We start from the raw sequence: 17,196 nt of genomic DNA, 5'->3' as shown, positions 1-17,196 counted from the left end.
ATTTTTTTTTTTCCTCGAAAAGAAAGTTGTGTGTGTACCCGGTTGTGGAGAGTTTGGTGTTTCGGATGCTCCTTCCGTTTCCACGGTTGACGATGCTTTGTGCCAAGAAAAGCAGTGTGCCCAAATGCATTCAGCGACGCTGCGCGGCCACAACGCATTTCCCTGGAGAGAGCCAAACAACGCCTGCCAGTGGACGACCCTCCGTTACCGAAAGCCTTAACTTAAAACCGGCGGATATTGAGGGCTTCTTGTTACGACACTTAGCCCATAAGTTAGAGGATGCGTCTCTTGAGTCAAAAGGCGTTAAATCCCCACGGTGGGTTTCTAATAGCGGGGATACTGCTTCAGGTCTGCCGCCTAGTGGAAATGAGATAGTTGGTGTTAGAGATGATGTCCGCTTCCACAGGCGGCTGAGTAGTCGTTTCACGAGCCAGTGTGATCAAGAAAAATATAACGGTACAACTGAAGTGCCATTCGATACAATACAAAGAGATGTTCAGTTTTGCCTGCAGGGGGCACGTGAGGCACTGTCCCTCCTTCATAAGTGCCTGATACACCATCGTCCATCTGAGCAGAGTGCCACAACTGTTCCCCGGCGGTTGGTTGCGCTCGTATTGTATTCGCATACTCGTCATAACGTGGCCGTTGGATACCACATGAGGCGTATACGAGACATCGTAAGAACCATGCTTTGTGAGCGTCACAACGAGGTGCTGGGCGTTGTGAGTGCCGCCATTGGAGTTCGATGGCGGGACCTCGAAGAGGTTGGCGGGTGCTCAACTGAGGAATCGGTAGGAGGTGTCGATAAAAACCCCAGTATTCAGCACGATGATAGTTTGTGGTACCCCGATGCCGGTGTGTATACATTTAACGCATTGTTGCAATGCCTGTGTAGAATGGATACGGAGGCAGATGGGGCGTGTAGGAGCGATACGCCTTTGGGGATCCACAGAAAGATTTTAATTATTTCGGAGGGCTGGTCCCACGTGCGAACGGCTGCCGAATTGCACCGATCCCAGCACGAACAGCAACAAGACGTCAACTCGCATAATGACACGGTGAACATTGAACCTTTGCCATTCGTTTTGGGTAGCACACATAGTGAGGATGAGCTTATTCAGTTTGCGCGCTATACAGCCTGCCGTGCCTTGGAATGACGTGTGGCACGTGTAACCGAGGGTTGTGGAGCGGAGGGCATGTGTGTGTGTGTGTGTGGGGAGGGCGACTTTACTTTTTTTTTTTTGTCGCTTCTCATTGCTCAATTGTTGAACGTTTTCTCCGCCACAGAGTGTGTTGGTTTACTTCACTAAGCATGTGTGGTTGGCTTAGGCAAACCTCGGTGGGGAACGTGTTCATTTCGTCTTCGGTTGTTACTTCGAAGCTGGAACCGTGTGGTGCCCCGATGCAAGGTTACTGCAGTTTTTCTTCTTTCCATCCTTCTTCCTGTATCCCCATGTACTTGCCACGGTTGCCACCAATTTTTGTGTTGCTTTATCAAGGAAGTAAGAGACACCATATTTGAGAGGTGGACGGAAATAAGAAGTGAAGGATTGTGTACACGTTTTCATGCATTGAGCGAACAGTCTAGGGATATTCATTTAACCTGTTTCCACGTTTTGCCGTTTTTGTCGTCTGGACCACTTTTTTCGTAACCCCCGACACAGAGCACCCGCCGGCGTCTAAGGGAAGTTGGAATCAATTCTTACGTTCCCATAGCACAGGACGCAATAAAAAAGAAACTTTTTTCTTTTGTTCCAAATACAATCACAAAATTGAAGCACCTTTGTGTGACACTGTGTTGTGAATTTGCGTGACCGCGGGCAGCAGCGTTTTCGTGTCTGCGTGGAGAGGTGCGAATTCTGTTAGCTTCATGCCAGTGGAATGGCCCAAGCAGAACTCCCACTATGTTTCTTCAGCAAAGGGGTTGGGCCGTCCTCGGCGCCAAGAGACACGTAACGTTGATAACAAGACAGAAATGAAGACTGGAAACGCTAGCACAGAGAGCGGTTTGCCCTTTCTTACCATGACTATCAATGAGATGGCGAATACCCAGTTTTCTCACCGCACGCAGGAGCTTCGGCTCCAAATGATGCAACAAACGGGAAGTTTAGTAGGACTCCATAATTCGGTGAATAGCACACGAAAGTTCGATATGGGTGGTACACTTGATGCCATGCTGGATACCATTAATTCGCGCGTGGAGGAGAACCCGTATAGCTACGACAAGAATATCAAGGGACCACCGTGGTACCTACCCACACTTAATCTGCACCAGCTTACGCAGTGTTGTTGTCGTCCAAACAGCAGGCCCTTATTTGGCCCTCTTGACGGAGACAGGCTATCTACCATTTGTCATTGTAGTGGCGCTTCTCATCAGAATAGCAAGAAAGCAGCCACAAGTACGCTGACGCGGAAAAGACGACCTTCTTCCCCACGGAACCGAAGTGACGACGTTGGAAATTGTGAAAAGGTGGATAAGGTTTATTTGCTCAGGGGGCGGAAACGTTTTCGTGAACTTACATATCTACAGCGCCTATTGTTAGAACAATGGTGCCGTACTATATCGGATGTGTCATGTAGAGAACGACTTGAACTTGATCCAACTAAGCTACACGACAAAGTTATGAAAGAAGTCAGAAGGGATGAGCACACCGTGCAGCTTTTCGAGCAGGTGCAGAAGCATGAGAGAATGCAGGAGCGGGAATACACGAGACAAATACAGAGACTTGAGGATGAGCGCATGTATGGGGCAAATGATGCCCAGTATGGTTTTGCGATGCAAAGTGACTGGAGGTCCCTTCTCACTTCTTGGGACAAGGGAACTGCACGTGCGGGGGAATCTACTTACAGTGCTTCGCAAGGGAGTCAGGATGGTTCGACTCCGTCAAAAATAGTAAATTCTCTTCGGGCGCCTACCCGAAACACTTTTGTAACAGTGGGAGAGGGGACCCACACTGGTGTGTGTCCGCGTCGCGCCCAAGGGTTTCTTGCAGGACCGTATCATGTACCCGGTTTATTGGGAAGACCTATGCACAGATCAAATGTTGGATACCAGTTGAGGAATTCGGGAGCTGATGAGGAGAACATTCCCCTGCAAGAACTGCAGAAGCTACTAGTGGCTGTAAAAGATGGTTCCCTGATGAACGCCGTGTCAGCTTCCCGTAAAGGGGCCAGGAGCCACAGGTTAGACGCCGGGCTACTGTACGAAAGGGCGGGAAGGAACACTATTTTCGCACTTCCAATTACTTTCTATATGGATAGCAACTGGTTGGAGTGTATTATTTTCGACAACGATCTACCAGCAGTGAAGTTAATCACGCAAAAGCTGCAGGAACATATAAGTTCAAAGAGTTCACAAGGCGCTAAAAATATGTCACCCTTCTCGCTCGCGAAGTGCTCGTATGGTGGATTTAAGGCACCAAGACATCTGCAGGTGCTGTCGGAGAGTAATGATCCTCAATCGTTGCTCAAAGCATTCATGGAAGGGAATCAGCGGCCGCACGACTTGGAGGGAGCTTCTCTCTTCTTACTTCCTTTGCGACTTTGTGTAGCTGACACCGGCCTCCCACCAAGGGTTGTTATGACTGATGCTGCTTCTGTTGTAAGTGTCAGGAAGAAAGGAAGCATAGCGACTATTCCATCCTCTGTTTTCACAAATCATAAGGGGCACGGTTACGATACTTCGGGTAAAAGAGCTGCTGCTGCCAAGGAGGGCATCGTACCACCGCTAAATTTGTGTAAGTATTTGGCGGGTGCGGACGTCTCAGGCAGAGCTCTCTGTGCCTCAGAACACTTGACGAATTACTCTGTTGAACTTCAAATAGTTATCAAGCAAAGTGCGTGGCGTTCAACGACACTGAAACAGCTAGCAAATGAAGAGTATGACCACCTAAAGCGCAAAATATTGGCTAAAGTTTTTGTGATGCTAGCGATGAGCAACGCCATGATTGAGCATGAGAGAAGAAGAGAATCCGTTTCCTACGTCACGGCTCAAACGCTCAGTGGTGACGCAACTGTCGACGCAACTCCAACGCTCCTGTCAATGCCGAGGACGAAGCGAGTGGCTGTGCATTCGCTTGCGCTACCACCAGTAACCTCATATCCGGGGTCGGTAGAGGATTCCAATCTCGAATTTTCGCTGTCGGACTTTGTTTTGCCACTTACATGTGCATATGAGTACACAACTCAGGTCGACGTCTACGCAGCTCCAGCCCATCGTGATCATTACGTGGTTGATGCCAAACATTTGTTTTGCGTTGCTGCGACAGCATTGGAGGAAACCAATAATTCCATCTTACCGGCGTTAGCTCGGTTAGCCACCGAATACCGATGTCAATACTCAAGACTCGCGAGGATGGCTGAGGAGGATGTTTGCAAAACCACAGTGTCTTGTTCCTCAGGTTTTAGTCTCGACGACAGCAAACGAGCCTCCGCTCACTTGTCTGGAGCGCTGGAGTTACTGAAACTAGAAAGCGACTACAGCAAATTACTAGTCACACTGCTACGCAATGAGTCGACCATCATTTACTACAACCTTCATCATTTACCGCATTACAGGTTCATACAGCAGCGGAAGCTACTGTGGGGTCACCTGTATCTCCGTACACTGCGTTTGGCTTATGCCTTCTGCGTGCTAGTACAAGAACTTGGTTTGTTTCCTATTCCACCGAAGTACCGTCCATTCCTTCGCCCTGTTTTATTGCTGCTGGAGTACCATGGCGGCCAGGAGGAGCTGCGTTCACGCGCAGAGGAAACTCTATTGGAGCTGGAGATGCGAGCTAACGAATTAGGAGCCATGCTGTGCCGCAAAGAAGTGACAACTCACTACATGCCAGAGTTGGATGCCGCAGCAACTGTTGTTGCTGAAGGTGAGTACTCGGTGTCGCGCTTTATTTCGTGTCTAGCATCCCCTGACGACGTGTTGTCACCGGTTCTTCTTCCTGTTGATTTACCCCAGCAGTTGTTTTCCGACGTTCCCAGCATTGCTGGGTAAGTGAGAATGATCGACATTTACTATATTTTTAAATAAATTTTCCTTAATTCTTTTTTTTTTTGCTGAGTCACCGCCAGCTGATATATATATATTTTTTGTTGATGCGAATAGTAATGGGTCCATCGCATTTCTTTTTTTATTTTCCTTCGCTTGGATACTTGTACGCCTGCTTCTGCAGGTATATGTGCGGTCGTAGACTAAATAGCGGTACGTATTGCATTTTTTTTTTTTGGAAACTTATTGTTCGCGTCACATTCTTTTCTACCTTAGTTGTTTGTATTGCTCAAGATTTCGGCACACGCAACCTAACGGGGTTCCCATTCACCTGCTTTCAAAACGGTGGTGGGGATGCGTGCAGACTGAAAGGAGCTTGTTTACACCTGTCTTTCACGTGTTTTGTCATTTCGCATCTAGTGGACTCCACTAGTAATAATTAAGACAACATGGAACAAAACATATGCAACGTAGGGGAATTTTTTCCTTCATAGCTAAGAGTGTTGGTATGTGATTTGTTTGGCTTTATTGTGAGAGTTAGCGGCTTCAGATGTGTACCCCACCATACATATATAAATACATATAAATAAATATGCACATGTACATATGCGTGCGCAAATACAAATGGACTCATCATATGACTGTTCTTTATTATTATTATCATCATTGTAATATCTTAAGTGTCAAAGACGGGGGAAGCGACAATGGCCTCCGCTCTGTTCTTGGGTGAATTTCCTTCTATTTGTTCGTGGTAACGAAGGCTAGAAGCAACGTAGAATAAATTTGTGCCGAGGTTGTTATCGTGGCGTTTGCTCTGCTGCATCCGCTGCAGGCATAATGACATTGCGTTCCTCAACGTCACTGCAGAGCGACCTTAGTCGGTTCATCTTCCCGCTTGCTCGAAGCCTGCGGCACGATAAGGTTTCAGGCGCTGTTACTGACGCCTCACCAGTAGGTTCCGTCACGGCAAGTGGTAGGCACAATGCTGCCGAATATGTCAAGCCAGAAGGATTCTGCAAATCTCACCAGCGTACTCCTGGTGTTAGAAAAACTGTCACATATTTCTCACCTCATATGAATGCGCTGCTAAACCGGCCATTTGGATCGACAGGCACCATTGACATTAATGTGCCTCTTTACCAATGCCCCATATGTTCATGCGGCTCCTCTGCAGAAGGTGATATCAAGCGCCATATGCAACCATGGATGGACCCACAAGAGATGACGAGACACATGAGTTGGTTACACGCCTCCAGTGGCTACACTCAGTCTAATTTTTCCATTTATAATGCTGGGGAAATGCGGCGGCTCTGCAAGTCGTTGCCTTGCTCATCTGCTGATGACCCTCGTGAGGAAACAGCAATGAAACCGCGTGTTGTGCTGATGCTTGACGTCGCTAACATTGAGCTAAGTCTTGAGGATGTTCTCATTCAACTCCTAACCAGTGAAGAGAGTATTCTATTTTTTTCCCGCGTGGCATGCGCCATAGTATGTGTGCATGAGGTTTTTATTCCTCACACCTCACGCCCCGGCCACATTTTCTTTCAACTTTCCCGCCTAAATGCATTGTCGGATATTTTCACTTTGTACGCCGCAACACGCATTGAGTCCGGTGATTTACTTTCCGCCGCGCTCATGGGTGAGCTGCTCTTTCAGGACATGAGGGGATGTGCGCCATCTATTGTGCTTCTCACCAAAGATCAGCAGCAAAAATTATGTGTTTCCAACATGTTCTCGGGAGTGGCGGGGCGCGGGGCTCGTGTTTTTCTTCCCCGCATTACTGCTCAAAGCATCCTTTGCTGCTTGAGAGAGGCAAACTTGGCGAGTATGGGTTTATGAACGTATGAACTGGTGCCCCCGCTTCCCTTTTTTGTTTTGTTCGCTTTGATTATTTATTCTTTCGGTGCAGGTGGCGTGCACTCGTTGAAATAGGGGGTTGATACGGCCTTTGTTTCTTCTTTTTTTTCTTTTCATTTGGAGAGCCAGGTCGTCCGAGTAAGTATAGTGTCTTGCGATTCTGCGCATGCATACTGCATTCACAGGCTTTGGGGGGGGGGTATCCCTTTATTCATTATCGTTCTCATTATCACTTGTTGTCGCTCCTGTAAATTATTTTCCCATGCTTCGGTGTTGTATGTTCTCTCGACTTTCACACCTTTCCCATCACTACTACTATCACTTATATATATATAATCCTCCATAAAAGGAAACGGTCAAACACAAAACACTTCCAGCAGAACCAAAGGCAACATGCTTCGCCGTAGCAGTGCCGCGCTCATCCGACGCACACCTGTCCGTCATAGCGGCGGGGAGTTGTTTGTTCGGCCCAAACTTGAAGAAATTCCCCCAGCCGATCAGTGCAGGGGATTTTTTGGTCCACTGAATGACTCCCTTAAGTTTCTACGACTATTGGACATCAAGTGGATGATGAACCGCGCGGTGGCTATGCGCCGTGAGTATCTTATCGCGACACCCACACTTTTTACGTTTATTTGGATGTTCACGTGGAAGGGTGCAGTTATATACTTTTGGGGTGATCGTGCGCCCCCGCGTCGTATGGATTGGAACACAGAGGAGACAGGTCGCTTGCCGTTGGGGTTTAAGCCAACGCCCGCTCCGTTGTGAGGTACCACGTAGGAAATGTGGAGAAGGTTGAATATGCTCATGAAGGAGTTTGTTAGGAATTTTGTTTGAGTTTTTTTTTTTAATGTGCTTGTGTGTGTTCGTCTCTTTGCCTTTGTGTGTGTATGTGAGTTCAGGATGGGGGAGGGGGGCGATGAGGGAATGTGTGCGTTTTCGAGGAAAAGGAACGATAAAAGGGGTATAGTGAGATGCTGTATTGATGCCAACCAGAATCTTGCTGTTATTGAAGCATCTGCGGCGCAGTGAAGGGTAGCGAACCCTGCGTTCCCCGTTCGGACAGCTTTGTCTTAAGTTTTGAAGTAAATGGTGAAGATGTTTTCATTTTTCTCCAGTCTTCACAAAGTTTTGACTAATACTCGGGGCGGCAGTTTCGTTTCATCTTTGTTCACTTGGCATCAAGTGAGGACCACTTGCCATGGTAGTGAGTCTCATGTGTTTTGTGTCTGGTTAATTATTGGGTTATTATTATTTTTTTTTCAACCTCAGCTGCGGCATCTCAAATTAGTTACTCGAGAGGAACGTATATATATATATATATATATATAATAGTAGCGGAGGCAGTACGTCCTGAAGGACTACCTCTTCAGCACATACGCACAAGTGAAACTTGGAGTGATAAGGTGCGGGGCAGAAGGAAAGGGGGAGACGGCGGATAAATAAATAAATAAATAAAGGCGTAAAAGGTGAAGAAAAGAAGTTTTGTGGAGGTATTCCGAACTGTGTAGGCGATGACCAGCTTCACTGGTACTACTTTTCATGCTCAGGAAACACAGGTGAACGGCGGTGGTAGCACCTTTATGGTATCCCCCATGTCAGCATCTAGTACCGAAAATATGGTGCTGGAGAAGGATGAATTGATTAGTTTAGTGTGCGCTGCTCTCATGAGCGAGGTAGTTTTTTCAGCTCCGGATCCGGAGAACGCTGCAAGTTTAGATCGAAGCCGAGATGCAGCGCGAATTGCAACCCTGGTGCACTCCATCAGCGCAGAAGATGGCGAGTTCGTTCTCAAACTCGCTCTTTACGTTCGACGTGACTTGAGTATACGCCTTACAGCGGCTTTTCTTGTAGCACTGTGTGCGTACGAGCGGAGGTGCCAGCCATTTCTTGCTTGCTACATGAAACGCATTATTCTTTTACCTTCTGATTGGTTGAACATTGCAAACATTGCATATTCAAAGCCACACCTATATTTACTTGCCCGTGACGGAGGCGAGTCCGTTACTGCCACAACTGGCACTGCTGAATGCTGTTGTGCTCAAGCGATCAAAGGCATCCCTAACGCACTGCGGGATGCACTAGCCGTAACGTTCACCATGTTTGATGAATTCTCCCTCGCGAAGTACAACACCGAACGCGCAACGAAGCGGTCGGGGCGTAATCAAACGACATCATGTGATGAATATGTTTCTAGGAGCGAGGATGGTCATACGGAGGCTCGACAAGTAACTATCCCCTCGCGGTTGACTTTCAAGCACCTCATTCGGCACCTGCATCTGTCTCACCCGGTTTATGCTATTAACTGCCTTCTTGGCAAGCGGTACCCCAACACTGTGGACGAATTTGTTCAACGCGGTCTTGATGAAGGTGGCATACGCGCATTTAATTCTGCTTTATGTGGTCAGCGGATGCGCCTCCCAACTCCTGAAACGTGGGAACGGAGGACATCACGCGAGGGTAACACAGCTGCAGTGTGGGATGACTTGGTGGCCAGAAAGTGTCTACCATTTATGGCGGCCATGCGCAACCTTCGTAACATTGTTTTGTGTGGCTGCAACCCAACAACACATGACAGTTTGTTGCAGCTGTTTTCTTCAGAGGAACATGTGTTCAACTCACGACAGTTCCCCCACAGGTTCATGAGTGCCTATGAAGCCCTTGACTTCGACCCTGAGGATGCGCTGGATAAGTTTTCTGGTAAGGCTATGATAAGCGTAAAACCTCCCGGATCTCCTCTGCCAAAAATCATCAAGAAGCGAGTCGGCAAGCGCATCGGCAAACTTCCTTCTTTGGAAGAAGTGGAAAAAGTGAAAAAGATGTATAGAGGCGCCATGCAGCAAGCGGCAGAAATTTCAGCGCGACTGAACATAATACCAATCAGTGGGCGCTCCCTTGTAATACTGAATATTACCCGTTACGATTTGCCCGCTAGAATTCAAGATTTGAAAAATGGCGTTCAACTGGCCGTTTCGTTTTATTACGCGTGCGAGGATTGCTCCATTATATTGTTGTGTCGCGGTGAGTTCCGGATTGTCGACTCGGAAATACGTCGTGAAAACGGTATCTTAAGCTGTGTGGAAAATGTATGTGATATATGTCGCACTCTCCTGCAGCAGAGGGATTTAGAGGTAATGGCAGAACTCAGTCGAGACTTGGAAGACTCCCATAGGAGCCGCATTTTCAACTTCCCCTATTTGTATCTCGATGAACTTATTGAGAAACGGGTAAACCTGCAAGCGCTAATCGTGATGGACTGTGTGCACAGCTGCTACTCGGGTGAAAACCACACACCTTCACTAGGTGATTTACCCGTGTACCTGGAGCGTCTTCGCCGAACATGCAACGAAAACTTGCTTTTTGTCGCCTTAAAGGTTTCGGGGAGCAAAAACGCCGACCGAAGGACCGGATTACGCTACCAGCACAAGAACGACTTTCTTCTGACTGGATTTTCTGCCGCTGCCCTCCGTGTTGTGGCGGAGGGTGTATCTTGTGGCCCCCGGCGTTATGTTGAGCGTATAGATCAGGTGTACGATGTTAACGTGACGACAGTTCGGGCTGGAAGGTGTAAATTTGAAAGTGATTTGCGTGTACTGCGTGAAGTACAGGGAATAGAAAAGGAGCGATCTAACAAATCAACTGAGGGCCTGGTGAAGGGAGCGTCCGGCGAATTCTCTGGCAGTACACCAACTGATTCGGCGCCCGGTGCAACGTTACTTTCATCTGCAGCGGAAAAGGTGGATTCAGTTTGTTCGGACTATTCAATTCCCCCGCGTAGTCTTCAATCCAGGTACAAAAACTTCCGTTTCTTTCTGTCTTCTACTTTCCTTGACATGGAAAACGAGCGAAATACCCTCGTGCTGGACGTGTTCCCGCAGCTCCGCCGCTGGGCTGCGGAAAATAATCTTCACATAAACATTATTGAAGTAGATCTTCGGTGGGGCATCACTGAGGACTCTACTCGCGCAAACCTCTCTCCATCAGTTTGTTTAAACGAGGTTTCTCGGTGCGCACCTTTTTTCCTCGGTGTACTGGGATCGCGATATGGATACCGTCCACCCACGCTGTTTCACACTGTGGATGACGACGTGGACTCTACTGATTTCGCTTGGATTCAGACACTTCAGCAGGAAGGAAACACGAATTGTATGTCAGTGACAGAGATGGAGATGCGCCATGCAATATTTGCAGCCAACCGGCGAACCAAAGGGAACAAACTGCACACCATGGCGTTTCTTGTCCGTGACAACGCGGCGTTAGTGAAGTCATTACCACCCAAACACAAACGTGCGTACGCGCCCGACACGCCAACAGCAGCCGCCTCTATTGAAAGACTCACTAAGTATCTCGAAGAACAAGGGGCCCCCGTTATTCCCTATACTGCAACATACAAGCAAGCTTCCTTGGGGGACCGTTTCTCGCATTCCTCTTTGACAGCTCCCCGCACGGCTATTGGCAACATATCAATAGGTTCCTCCGGGATGTTATCGTCATCGATTGAAGAGTGCCCACTCGATATGGCGGACTTTTCTCGAAAGGCGTTTGTTGCACTAAAATCCATTATATTGCGGCATATGAACCTTCCGCTAAACTTTAGTGGTGACGTGTGCGAAAAAGGGGGAGAACGAAAACAATGTCGTGGTGACGGAGAGAACAACTGCTTGTCCGAGAGGGGCAGTTATCATAGTAATACGCTTTATTCGAGGGAATGCATGAATCAACTGTCCTTTTCATCGTCTCTGCTAAAAAAATTAGTTCCGCCGCAGGAGCTCATGGGGGTGCTTGTGCGCTTCGCTTGTACGGGCCGCTTCTCAAGTGGCGGTGAACACGAAAGCATAGTTCCACCCGCTATTACCGAGATGTCTGCATGGGGAGGAAGCCCTTTGGCTAACGAAACCAGGGACAGAAGTAACGTACTTGTGATACAGGCCCAAGAGGGGGATGGCACTTCAACTGTTGCGGCGGCACTCGCGATGTACTTGAGGAAAATGGACCTCACCAGCTTTCTTGTAACCCACTTTGCATGTCAGGCTGGTGACGGAAGCCTCCAGCATTTGGCATATTATATTTCCTTCTCTCTGATCTACGGCCTTGGGTTGCAAGAAGACTTCCGTGTCCAAGAAACTGATTCTGTGACAACTCTCATTCAGCTCCTTCCTCGTGTGTATGAAGCAGCCGGTAAGAAGCGGGATGTATGTGTCATTCTGGACGGTATGAACAGGTCTTCTCATGCTCCGGAGATGCTCCAGAGCCTTAGCTGGATCATACCTCCGGAACCGATAGGAGGAATTCGTTTCGTAGTTACCCTAACAACAGGAAACAACCCATTTTCGAACGCTTTTGCACTCCGAGTACCGCCTCCGTTTTGTGTCACGCTTCCTCACTTGACTGTGGCGGAGGGGGCTGAACTTGTAAGAAAGCATCTGGCATCGTCCGGAAAGCGACTGCAGGAGTCTTTCCACAGTAATCAGTTAAGGCTACTGTTACGCAAAGCCGACGCCAGTCATGCATCTTATCTGACGTACGCAATAATGTATCTCCGCCTTTTCAGCACGTTCGACACACTTACAAATGATATCACTCAGTTACCCTCGACCCTCGCACAGCTGCAAGTGGCAACATATGAGCGGTTGGAGGAGCGTTTCGGAAAAGACACCTGCCGTGCTGTTTTAGTGTCGCTTTACATCGCTAGTGATGTTGGAGGGCTCAATGAGTTTTCACTTTATCGTCTAGTCTCAAATGTAGCCAGTGCTTCCCGCCTTGTTGTTTTGCTGAGCGGCACGTGCCTTCGTATAAGGCATCGGCGGATAACGGTAACCAGCACCTCTTTTGCCTCATCTATTGCAAAACGATACTTATCTCGTGCTTCGGATGTGGTAGATGCCTGCTTAAATATGCTTGTGTCGGAGTTGTATTACAAGTCACTTTCACTACAAGCTTCAAGGTATGAACTGCGTTGCAGCATTCAGTCGATTGTGGACGGCATCAAGCGTGATTCAGGAGGGGAACTCGCCTTCGATCCGCGGCGCTACACTGCAGGAGAGCTCCTCACAATACTACACCTTGCGAAGCGCGCAAAAGAGTACGATGTTCTCATTGCGCTGCTGTTATACGTTCCATTATTGGAGAATCTTGTCGTGAGCGCTGGTTATCTCCAGAGGTTACTCAGCATACTTTCTCAGTCAACACTTTTGGCCACCCCTCACGCACGGAAGTTGGATCCCGTAGTTGATTTCATACAGCGGAAGTATCACGTTCTTGTATGTCGGCCTTTTCACCTCCGACAGTGTATCAGGAATAACGCGCGCAGCACGATGATCTTTTACGGCCTCTCTCATAGCGTGTGCGACGGCAGCAAAGGATGTGGCGGTAGCAAGGGAAGTGCTTGGGTTAAGTGGATTAACAACACTCGGCACATCGAAGAGGGGCGGCTTGTTATGTTTCCTTCCATAGATCCAGTGAAGTGTTTTTCAATTAACAGTGACGGTGAGTTCATGGCTGGTGGTGGAGATGATATGAACACATATGTGATGCCACATACCTCGCTTGATCAGATAACTGCCTCCCTGAAGCATAGCGATACCGTTACCGCCGTTACGTTCCTGACAAATAGGCCACACATTCTTGTTACAGGCAGTGGTACCGGTGTTGTGCGGGTGTGGAATAGTGAGGATGGTAGGATGCTACAGCAAAGTGAAAATTTCCACCGACGCCGTGTGTCCTCTCTTTCCTGCCATCCGGTAAGCAATGTTGTGTGCTCCGGTAGTAATGATTGCGCGTGCGCATTTTGGCCTGTTGTAGGCAGTACCGCCGAGGCCAGCACTCGGTCAAGCCTTGTTCCTACGGAGCTGCTGCAGCATCATAAAGCACCTATTTCTTCTGTAGCATATCACATTTCAGGTGCTATACTCGCAACAGGATCATGGGAAGGCAAGGTGTACTTTATTGATGTACAGCAGCGTCATGATGAGGCCACGGTGTCCGAGGAAGGAATAGTTGTGAAGTCATCCAACCGTGAGCAAAGCAGCGGCAAGGGGGTGCGCACGAAGCGGTACACCACACCACCGTACAGCCACTGTGTTTTAGAGACTTGGAGCCCCGTGCGTGCACTTGCTTTTGTTCCATCGATGGTTGTGACGTGTGCAGCAGCTCTATGCAATGGAGACATATGCCTGTACGATTATGCATCTGCGACTTGTGGCGCCCGTTTTTCCCTTCACGCTGGTGTTCCAATAACTGCCCTGGCTTTTTCTCCTGATGCAAAGTGGATGGCCTCTGCAGACGAACGAGGGAGCGTACTCATCACATATGCTGGGATTAGGGGGACCGTGCTTTGCTCACTCAACGGCCACAGACGAGCTGTCACCACCATCCACTTTCATCCCCAAAATCCCCTTAACCTTTACACAGTTTCTCTCGACGGAACTGTTAGGTCGTGGTCGGTTGGAGAGCGCGAGGAGCAGTCGGCGTATTTGGACCACCACAACCAGACCGGTGCAGGAGCAGCAACCCTGAACGGCTCGCATGCAGTTACTGTCACGGCTTGTGCAGTGGCAAGTGATGGATCGTTTTTCGTTACTGCTGCCGCAGATGGGGTCGCACTCGTTTTTACGGACAGAAGGGATGACCGTAGCCTGTTTAGTTGCCTTGAGTCCAGCGACAATGAGGAAGTTGTATTTGAGCCCCAATTTACTCTGCTGCATGACCAGCATCGCATTTCATACATCTGTATTGGTCTACAGAATACACGCATTATGTGTGGCACGGCCAAAGGTGAGGTGTTTGTGTGGGATTCAACTCCCGGGCTCAACCGCCGAGAAGGCCGACTTCTTCAGCGCATTCGTGTCGCGGAGGAGGGTGCACACCCCGTTGTTTATATCGGATGCGAGAGCTGCCGAAATACTTTGGGACAGGAAGATGAAACGAATAAACCCCTTGTAACTTATCTACCGTGCGCTCGCATAACAGCTATCACCACGAGTGGAATGGTTGTTTCGTGGGTGGCACAAGGAGGTGATAGTTTCGTTTCCTGCCTGGATGAAACGCAGTTTACAAACAGCTGCACACTTTTGCCGGAGGGAGAACTGGACTGCCAGTGCGCCGATGGTCGGCAACCTGCTGTTGCGGGAAAGAAACTACAGCGCTCGGTACTTTCCTGGGTTGGGAAACCAGAGGCGGATTCGTCTAGTAAGGAGGAACAAAGTACATCAAGTTGCTTCCTGTCGTCTACGAACTCTGACACGGAGGGCGTTCCGTCGAACGGTGCAGAGGAGATTGTGTGCGCAGTTCCTTTACTGCGTGCCACGCGAAGTCCCAGTAGGGAAACACATGAAGAGAGTCAACAACCAAAAGCAGTTGACACTATTATCGGGTTGGGCGAGAGTCATTCCTTCAGTGGGGATACAACTACCGGCTCATGTGATGAATATTACATTGTCGTGGGTCGTCGTCAATGCCATTTCTTGTCGGCCCGCCTGTGCTCAGTCATCCAGCTCCCTATGTTCACATCACAAAGCCAATATAATGACTGCAGTGACGATGCGTTTAGTTCGGTTGCATGCCTCCCAGCGGGAGGTGTGTTCCTGTGTGTTAGTAACGCTTTGTGCGTAAAGGAAACAAGGGGAGGCGGCGGCGAATACAGTGCATTATTTGCGGTGTCCACAAGTTGCTGTATGATATGGTTACTTGAAGTCACTTTTTCTCCACCGGTAGCGGATAGAGGAAAAGAATTGACCGCAGAGGAGGAGAAGGATGCTGAGGTTCTCATGCGGGAGTACTCGGAGAACACACGGCTTAGTGTGCTTCACTCCGTGGCGATTTATGGACCTCAGGGGAAACCGACACCGGTAGATTCGCTCAATTTAGCTGTCGTTTCACCAACCACTGTGGACTTTTCTTGTGATCATGCACCGGAGGAAGTTGATCACTCCGACGTGTCGAGCGTGCTGCTGCTCACTGCGGGTTGTAGAGACGGTTCAGTGAGGATATTTGTTGTTCGCCCGTTCCAAAACCCGAGTAAGGGTACAGAGGGGGAAGTTGACGCATCGCAGTATGAAAATGCTGGTAACACTGGGGGAAAGAGCGATAGCATAGCTGGAAAAGCAGAGGGTCGTTGCGTGAACGATAATATGGTCTGGCAAGAACGTGGTGTGTTTTTTGCTTCCTCCAGTGTCACAGCTGTTGTGACTATGAGGAAACCCATATATCTTCCAACGGTTGGCCCTAATTCTTGTTTAACTGTTCCCGTCACTGCTTTACCGAAAAAAGATGAGGCAGATTGGGGATTCGAGACCAATTTGTCGTCTGTTGTGCATCTTGCGGGAGATTGCCTTGGTAATGTCTACCAGCTGCAGTTGAAAAGAGAAGAGACCAAGACCGCTTCTAAGGACAGCAGAGGCAAGCATCGCTTTAAAACGGCTCTGCACTGTCCGTTGGTGAGTGCAGATATAACGACAGTTGGTACGCCCGTACACGGCGATGTGATGGACTGCAGCACCTGTAAGTACCTACCGTCACCGTCTCCGTTGACCAAACACTACTGTGAATGCGCCAATGAGTATGGAATCGCCACAGATGCTGGAAATGATGAGGAGGCTTGGCGTTCAGAATCGCGGCGCATTATGGCGATGTTCGCTCCTTCTGCTATCCCCTCTGACAAGACCTCACAAGTATGTGAGGGTGAGAATAAGCTGCCAACTGCCGTGAGTGACCATGAGCTTTCAGGGGAAACAAAGGTCACAGTGGAACTTCCTCCATTTGAAAGAATTCTGCAGAAGGCACCATCATCCTTATCTGTAGAGGAACAGCGAGCGTGGGTTAAGGGGCAACAGAGTCTTTTGGTTGAGGCCATACGCGTGCAACGATGTGCGGTGAAGGCACGCGAGGTGCTTGCGGAGTACTCGCAGAACGTTTTGTCTCAAGTAGGTTTGCAGTAGTGGCGTGGTTACGTCTTCCAACTGAAGGCAACACCAACGTGGGCAAGGTGGGCCTGGTGTTATCTTTTTCCAAGGAGAAACAATGATGAGACACATAATTTTCCTTTTTTTTTAAAAAATTATTAGTGGTAGGTGAAATGACTATGACCCAGAGGAGGTCTTTCGTTTGGATCAGCATTTATCTGGCGTCTACATCTCCATTTTTTGCTTTACCTTAAGTTGTGAAAGGAGCGCGGGTGAATTGTTGTCGTTCACAAAAAAAAGGGTGGTTAACAAGAACAATTGAAATTGTTTAACTTCCAGCGGTCTCCCAGTCTCCGCATGCCACGTAAAAGCAACCGAAGGTGCAAGGTCATGTGACTTTTTTGTTTTTGTTGTTTATCTGTGGGAAAGCTCGGAGTCATTTTAGCTTCTCAG

At 48.6% G+C, this 17,196-nt stretch overlaps 6 protein-coding genes across 6 annotated transcripts; all 6 read left to right on the top strand.

Moving 5' to 3' along the window:
* Positions 1–65: 65 nt before the first annotated feature.
* On the top strand, positions 66–1,157 carry TbgDal_VII820 (hypothetical protein, conserved; the record flags this gene model as incomplete). Its single annotated transcript, XM_011776086.1, has 1 exon — positions 66–1,157. The coding sequence occupies one exon, from the start codon at positions 66–68 to the stop codon at positions 1,155–1,157; it is 1,092 nt and encodes a 363-aa protein (XP_011774388.1).
* A 713-nt stretch (positions 1,158–1,870) lies between these two features.
* On the top strand, positions 1,871–4,993 carry TbgDal_VII810 (hypothetical protein, conserved; the record flags this gene model as incomplete). The annotated part of the gene is made up of 1 exon (XM_011776085.1): positions 1,871–4,993. One exon carries the CDS (start codon positions 1,871–1,873, stop codon positions 4,991–4,993), a length of 3,123 nt encoding a protein of 1,040 aa, XP_011774387.1.
* A 101-nt stretch (positions 4,994–5,094) lies between these two features.
* Positions 5,095–5,430, top strand: TbgDal_VII800 (hypothetical protein, unlikely; the record flags this gene model as incomplete). The annotated part of the gene is made up of 1 exon (XM_011776084.1): positions 5,095–5,430. The coding sequence occupies one exon, from the start codon at positions 5,095–5,097 to the stop codon at positions 5,428–5,430; it is 336 nt and encodes a 111-aa protein (XP_011774386.1).
* Positions 5,431–5,824: 394 nt separating this feature from the next.
* TbgDal_VII790 (hypothetical protein, conserved) lies at positions 5,825–6,826 on the top strand (the record flags this gene model as incomplete). The annotated part of the gene is made up of 1 exon (XM_011776083.1): positions 5,825–6,826. The coding sequence occupies one exon, from the start codon at positions 5,825–5,827 to the stop codon at positions 6,824–6,826; it is 1,002 nt and encodes a 333-aa protein (XP_011774385.1).
* Positions 6,827–7,237: 411 nt separating this feature from the next.
* On the top strand, positions 7,238–7,612 carry TbgDal_VII780 (hypothetical protein, conserved; the record flags this gene model as incomplete). Its single annotated transcript, XM_011776082.1, has 1 exon — positions 7,238–7,612. One exon carries the CDS (start codon positions 7,238–7,240, stop codon positions 7,610–7,612), a length of 375 nt encoding a protein of 124 aa, XP_011774384.1.
* Positions 7,613–8,358: 746 nt separating this feature from the next.
* On the top strand, positions 8,359–16,779 carry TbgDal_VII770 (telomerase-associated protein, putative; the record flags this gene model as incomplete). The annotated part of the gene is made up of 1 exon (XM_011776081.1): positions 8,359–16,779. The coding sequence occupies one exon, from the start codon at positions 8,359–8,361 to the stop codon at positions 16,777–16,779; it is 8,421 nt and encodes a 2,806-aa protein (XP_011774383.1).
* Positions 16,780–17,196: the final 417 nt, after the last annotated feature.

The sequence above is a fragment of the Trypanosoma brucei genome, chromosome 7 (genome assembly GCF_000210295.1).
Source record: "Trypanosoma brucei gambiense DAL972 chromosome 7, complete sequence".
Lineage (NCBI taxonomy): Eukaryota > Euglenozoa > Kinetoplastea > Trypanosomatida > Trypanosomatidae > Trypanosoma > Trypanosoma brucei.
Note: the sequence above shows the minus strand (reverse complement) of the source record. Positions and strands in the feature narration are given on the sequence as shown.